Source organism: Solanum tuberosum, unplaced genomic scaffold (genome assembly GCF_000226075.1).
Source record: "Solanum tuberosum cultivar DM 1-3 516 R44 unplaced genomic scaffold, SolTub_3.0 scf00125, whole genome shotgun sequence".
Classification (NCBI taxonomy): Eukaryota; Viridiplantae; Streptophyta; class Magnoliopsida; order Solanales; family Solanaceae; genus Solanum; species Solanum tuberosum.
This window is the reverse complement of record NW_006239052.1, coordinates 1,260,905-1,267,664: the sequence shown is the minus strand read 5'-3', so window position 1 is coordinate 1,267,664 and position 6,760 is coordinate 1,260,905. Positions and strand designations below refer to the sequence as shown.

General features: G+C 37.1%; 1 protein-coding gene across 1 annotated transcript; it reads left to right on the top strand.

Moving 5' to 3' along the window:
* The first annotated feature begins 316 nt into the window (after window positions 1-316).
* LOC102601272 (15 kDa selenoprotein) lies at window positions 317-6,735 on the top strand. Its single transcript, XM_006350645.2, has 4 exons — window positions 317-506; window positions 4,671-4,729; window positions 5,758-5,939; window positions 6,417-6,735. The coding sequence occupies exons 1-4, from the start codon at window positions 350-352 to the stop codon at window positions 6,487-6,489; spliced, it is 471 nt and encodes a 156-aa protein (XP_006350707.1). The 5' UTR covers window positions 317-349; the 3' UTR covers window positions 6,490-6,735.
* Window positions 6,736-6,760: the final 25 nt, after the last annotated feature.

Below are 6,760 nucleotides of genomic sequence, written 5' to 3'. Positions count from 1 at the left end.
TGGTATGATGAAGAAATATATAATTTTGCTTTACATATATGTGGCTGAATAATAGATGAATTACTCATTAAAGTTATATCGAATCAATCGATATACTATCGATTCTGTTAAGCACAAATCAAACTAAATAAGCATCCAATAAAGTCACTAAATGCTATATCACGTATTAGAAAGTTTTAGGGGTCAAATCGAGTTTGAGTTAATTTCATGGGTCACCTAAGTAATTAACTGGAAGACCAGAAGAGTCAAGTCAAAAGCAACCGACCCGTTAACTGCGATTCGGGTCAAACCTTCCTCTTCATACATATATAGATTCCGCAAACGCAAGGGGGAAAGAGAAGAGAGAGAAATGGGTGTGATCCAGGTAGCATTGCTGTGCTTCGTTGTTGGAGTTTTGGGGGCAAAAGCTGAGCAGTTGAGCACGAAAGAGTGTGAAAATCTCGGGTTTACGGGTCTAGCTCTATGCTCCGATTGTAGAACTCTTGCTGAGTATGTCAAAGATCAAGGTTCTTTCTAAAACTCTCTCTCTTTTGTTGTCTCTCTATATATCTCTGAATTTAACATGCATATAATTTCTGGATTTTTGTTAAAATTTAGTGTATGAGTTGTGGTAAAAGGTTTGTGGGATTGAGGGAATTTATTGACCTTGACATTGTTTTCAAGGAGACTGAAGATGAGTTTTTGGATCTTTTATAAGTTTTGGATAGATAGGTTGGATATGAGATGGCCTCAGGTGTAGTTTCTTATAGGGTTAGAGCAAATGGGTCTAGAAGGGGATGATTAAAAGAGCTATATCCAGGGCTGATTAGCTTCCTGAATGAGTTGGAGAAAAAACCTTGGAGACTGCAGTATAATTGAAAGAGAACAGGGAACTGGAGGAGTTGCGGATGTAAGGGCCTAGATAAAAAAAATCAAGTGATATTGTATACCCTATATGTTGAGAACCTTGTAATGGAGGAAATTTGGTAACGAACCATAAACAAGGCCAGAATTCTTTTTTTAAGAGTTACAGAATCCTACACCAGGTAATAGCACTAGCGGAAGATCTCTCTCTCTCTCTCTCTTCAAGCATGCCAAACAACTTTTACATACTAATCTGTTAGAAAATATGACAATATTGACAATGAACCTAAGGAGAACATAAGTAACTTATCGAATAAAACCTATGTCATGGTGAGCCACTTCTTTGAAAGCAATTTCGGTTCAACTAGGGTGGTAATCGTTTGAGACCGGTCACTCCTAAAGTTCCACAAAATTCCCAAGCACGTGCACTCGTGGCTAGAAGTTTGGAGTTTGCAGAAATACAATTGAGAGTAACAAGATTGAGAAGAACAACTTTGAGGGAATGAGAGGATTCTTTCGTATTTGATAATTCACAAGATTGGTTTAGCTTTGGGAAGACTATAACCCTTTTCTTCTTTTTTGTAAATATGGTTTTTCAATACTACCTATGTACGGACCAAAATAATAATGTTACTAGTGTAAAAAAAAAGGGCTACTTTTATAGGCTAAGTTGTTGGAGTTGTTATAGAAATGAACAAGAATTTATTCAAGGAGTTGGGTTACGATATTAGTTCTGGTGCAATTACATAGTGCAAGAAATGGTTTGGAAAAAAAAGTCAGGCTAAAAGGGTGAGCCATTCCACAACGTGCATGCATCAAGACCATGAGTCAAGCTAGGCGAAATATTTTGTAATTACCTATTTAAGGTCATGTCCTTGGTAAGTTGAAATTGTGCCATGTTTTGTACTTTTCCCTAATCACCTCTCATCAATAGTTCTTTGGTCTACTCTACATCTCATGAAACCATGCATAGCCAACCTCTCACATCTCTACACTGGGCCATCCGTACATCTCCTCGCCACATGCCCAAATCATCTTAGTCTTGCTTTCCACATCTTGTCCTCCACCGAAGTCACTCCCACCTTGTACTGGATATCCTCATTTGTAATCTTACCTCTCTTAATAAGCCCACACATCTATCACGTCATCCTCATATCTGTCACTATCTTCTGAATGTGAGAGTTCTTGACTAAAACACTCTGCCCCATACTACAAAGTTAGTCTAACTACCACTTTGTAGAACTTGTCTTTTAAGTTTTTGTGACACTTTCTTATCACACATGACTCCAAATGTGAGCCTCTATTTCAGCGACCCTGCACCAATACGGTGAGTGACATCCTCGTCAATCTCCCAGTTACCTTGGATAATATACCCAAGATACTTGAAACTTCCTCTCTTTTGCTTGACTTATGTATCAAGCTTCACTTCCTTGTCAACCTCATTGTGTTACGTCACTGAACTTGCACTCCAAGCATTTTGTCTTGGTATTGCTCAATGCCTTAACCTGAAACCTAGGTTTGTCTCCAAACCTCGTGCTTAGCATTTACTCTATCATGAGTCTCGTCAATCAGAACTATGCAAGCTGTGCATCAATGCATCCATCACCAAGATAAATAAAATGGGCTAAGGGTTGATTCTTGGTGCAACCCATCCATAGGAAATGTTATGTTCTTAATGTTATGCTAACACCATGATACTAACAAAGTGTTTTTACAGTCATGCACACACTTTGGGTCTCATGAGCCCTTTAAAAAGACTACCCAAGTCTTCCGTAAAAGGCAACCAAACCTTTATACTCATGTAGGTGATTCAAGTCTATCTCAACACATGCATTAAGTGCAAAATGAGCTCAAGCTTACAAAGTACTAGGAGACGTCAGAGGGATAGGAAATGTAGTGCATATTGAAGTCTCATATAACTTCATTTGATCACAAATTGTTACCTTTGCCTTAGTGGGGAATTGTTGGTTTTATTCAAAATTCGTTGGTAATGTGAAGTCATAGAATTGTTTGTCGCTCCCTTTTGCACTGCTTTGTCTTGTGTAATAGACAAAAGTTCCATTTAGAAAGATTAAATTCATTTTGAGCACTTTATACACCAAGTTCTTTCTTTGTGGGATTAGTTGAGTTTCCTCCATGCTTGTGGAGGTAAAACTTGGCAACCACACGCGTGTTGCTGCCCCCTCCATTCGTCTGACTCAGCTCGTGAGGCGTGCGTGGTGCAACTGCTGCAAAATGAATTTTGTAACTGCTACTTGAATAAGTCCGGAAACAACACAGTTTATTTTTGTAACAGCTACAAATTAATTCGTGTTAAGTTGTAGTTGTTTCTTTCATAACAACTCTAGCAGATTGGCCTATAAAAGCGGATCTGTGTGAATTATCAAATACAGAAAAAAAATCATTCTCATTTCCTCAAAGTTGTTCTTCTCAATTCTATTTTTGGGCAATCGTATTTCTGCAAACTCCAAACTTTCAACCACGAGTGCACGTGTTTGGGATTGCGCTTGTACCTTGGACAGCAACCAGTCTCAAACAATTTACACCATGGTCGGGCCGAAATCACTTTCATGGCGGTGGCTCGCTACGACACAATGTTTTATTCAATAAGTTGCCTCTGTTTATTGTCAATAGTTTCCAAATCATGCTTACTCAGCTTCTCTGCTGGGCACCAGAAATGGTATTTGATATTTGCTATAACTCATCCAAGATGAAATTTTTCCTAAATCCATGGATAACTAAGATTTGTTGTTTTTGCTCTAGGCAACCAAATGTTTGATACTTGCTTTTTGATCATAGCTCTGTTCGGATTTGTTTAACTAGTTCTAGTCTGGGAAAGAAACAACAAAGGACCAATATCAGGAGTCAATCTAAAGCCCAAATTAATGATAGACTGCTACATAAAAACTATCATTATGGGGCAAACAAACCTACAATGATTTATCTATGCTATAAATATTAAAGAGTTGAAGGATCACAACACCATGTACCCAGTTGGTGGGATTTCGATAAGTTTGAAAATTTCAAGGAAAAGATCATACGAGTACTAAACTGACGTAGAAAAGCTTTGTGGAACATTGGTAAAAAGGATCTGGAAGGTAGTGGAAATACCAGCTTATTAGCTTATCTTTAGTGTTGCAAATTCACAAATATTTTGCTTCAATTATGCAACCCTTCGTAAGCACATAAATAACTTTTTATTTTTTCTTTAATGTATGTAATTCACATTTGCTACCTCTGTATCTTTGCCCTCCTCCTTGTACTGCAAAAAAGTTTTCTTAATTTCTATGCAAATACTGGGACCTCTAAAAAAAATCGGGATGTATTATCTGCTGAACTTAAGTCGTAATGTTAAAGGATTATATGGATATGTAAAAGCCGTGTATCGTGCTGTCTGATTGTGATTAGAAATGTTTGAACTTATTTAACCTTTCACCGATATGTCCTGTAATTTAAGATTGATATGATAGAAGTACTAAATTTGACTAATCATTGTGATTTATTGAAAAAAAGGACTATGCGTAGTTAGAGAGAACAACTTCATCAAATGAAAAGAGGAAAAAAAGTAGAACCATGGCACTAATGCAGAAAATTTGACCAAATAAAGTATATTCATAGAAGCCATGCTCCATATTTGGATGCAGGAGCTATTGCTGTTTTATTGGTTCTTTCCTTTTTTGTGGATTGTTAGGAGTTTATAATATCCAAATGGACTGCTCTTCTCTCCATGTCCTTGTGTAAAAAAAAATTCCTAATTTGATTTCATATGCATGTTGACAAGTATAGTTATATCTTGCTAAACAGTATTGATTACGTGTTTTCTACAGAGTTGGTGTCTGAATGTTTGAGCTGTTGCACAGAAGACTCTGATGATGCCATGAGTAAGGTACAGATGCGACCGAGATATTTCATCTGCTAGAGGTTATTTTTAGCAGCTATAGTTCAGGTTGTATATAGAGTTTTGAAGAGTCTCCTCTGGGTTTCTGGTCTCTAGTGTTGCCCAATACTTTTGAAAATTATGGCTTCCATGTAAACATTGTAGAGATGAGAGATTCATATTAAGATGGTTTTGATAAGGATGTTTGCACCCAAATAATAATTAAAATAAAATTGAGGCAAAACTTAAACAGAAGACGAAAACACTTATCTGCCTTTCCCTTGTTCTGCATCTATTTTTTTTTCTTTTGGTTTGCTTGTTTATTTCAGGGAAGTTGAAAATGTAACTTTTTGGTTTCGATACCTGCCTCAAAGTCCCCTAGTATATGGGAAATGAATAAAGCGGTAAAATATGAGAAGTGGACCACTCGAGTCTTCTTTTTGTAAGCACCGTGACCAAAAAGGTATGGGGAGGTGGAGGGAGAAAATAAGATGCCAAAATATCACTTTGGAGAAGGCCGTCTTTTCTTTCTTTGCTTTTTCCTTTTTTGAATAATCGAGAACTCGCTTGGGCCAATGGAGCATGGTTTGGACTCGCTGGATAATAAGCCTACTCTACCTTTCTCCACTTAAATACCATGTTTTTGTCTGTAGCAGGGTACAAACCATGACATTTGTCTAACCCACACATTACGTGTTGCGTTCTTACCCCTAGATCAAAGTCATGGGGCATTTTTCATTTCTTTTTTTTCCATCCTTTTCTCATACTTGGTGGATGGTGGAATTCTTAAAGATTCTACTATTGCATGAGTACATGACATGCTATCTCATAACAGTCAACTAATGGCTAGAGTAAATCATGAACTTCCTGAAACGTCAGACTAACATATGAGCTGTCACATTTTCTCTCAAAAAAAATAAAAATATGAGCTGTCACATATATGGCAAAGATGGTACTTCTTTACTGATTGATTAACATGATGCCTTTACTTTGAAATGGTACTTCTTAATTTTAATTTACTCTAAATGTGAATGCAGGTTGTTTATTCTGGAGCAGTTTTGGAAGTCTGCATGAGAAAACTAGTTTTCTATCCCGAAGTCGTTGGGTTCATTGAAGAAGAGAAGGACCAATTCCCTTTTGTAAAAGTTCAATATGCATTTAATTCTCCACCTAAGTTGATCATGTTGGATGATCACGGAGAGCAAAAGGAAACCATTAGGTCATCTTCCTTTGTCTCTTTTTCCCTTCTTTCCTTGGTGTTTTGTGTTTGAGCACTACAGATTTGTGTTTCTATAATGCCTCTACATTGCATTGAGCATGTTCTGTATTAGTCATCAGGACTGATACATTTTCTAAATCCTCCTCTTTCATGTCTTCCTATTCCATTTTCGGGAAACATAATTATATTGAGCCATACAGGTAGACAGTCATCTAGTTGTCACCAAAAATCAACTTTTGGGTCATGAGTCATGAGTGTGTTGCACATGCTAAACGTTTTCAGAGATCTTAGTGTCCTCGAGAAGCCTGAGTACATGGAGTTGCAATTCATGGAGTTCAGCTTTAAGTAATTTTTTCCTGATGAAAATTAGTTTGCACCCTGTGCATTGCATCGAATAGAATCATTCCCTTTGTACGCATGTTTGATAACAGCCAAATCTTTATTCTGGTTATCTAATGTATTCAATACATCTTGCAGAATTGATAACTGGAAACGCGAGCACATATTGCAGTTCTTGAAAGAGAAGGTTAAGCCATCATCAGATATCTAATGTGGCTGGTAGTGAAGTCCCGTTTTGATCAAGAGCAGTGTTAAGTGTGGGCTTTTCTTCAGAATTCAGCCTGCATCTAGTTTCAGAAAACTCCAGTTCCCCACTTATTGTTTTTAAGAAACTGTGACATGAAATTAATAGCAACACACAGGTTTAAAGGCTACTTCCATTTACAAAACATGCAGTGGATCCTTGTGCTTTTGATGTATCATTTGATTTCGTCAGTCCTGCTCTCTTTTTTTTCTATAATTTTCTTTCTCGCAAGAATCCC

Excerpts from the sequence above, each read along its gene's own strand:
- LOC102601272 (XM_006350645.2), top strand. The coding sequence starts at position 350 with ATGGGTGTGATCCAGGTAGCATTGCTGTGCTTCGTTGTTGGAGTTTTG. Across the intron at positions 507-4,670 it reads TGAGTATGTCAAAGATCAAG|AGTTGGTGTCTGAATGTTTG; the intron begins GTTCTTTCTAAA and ends TGTTTTCTACAG. Across the intron at positions 5,940-6,416 it reads GAGCAAAAGGAAACCATTAG|AATTGATAACTGGAAACGCG; the intron begins GTCATCTTCCTT and ends TACATCTTGCAG.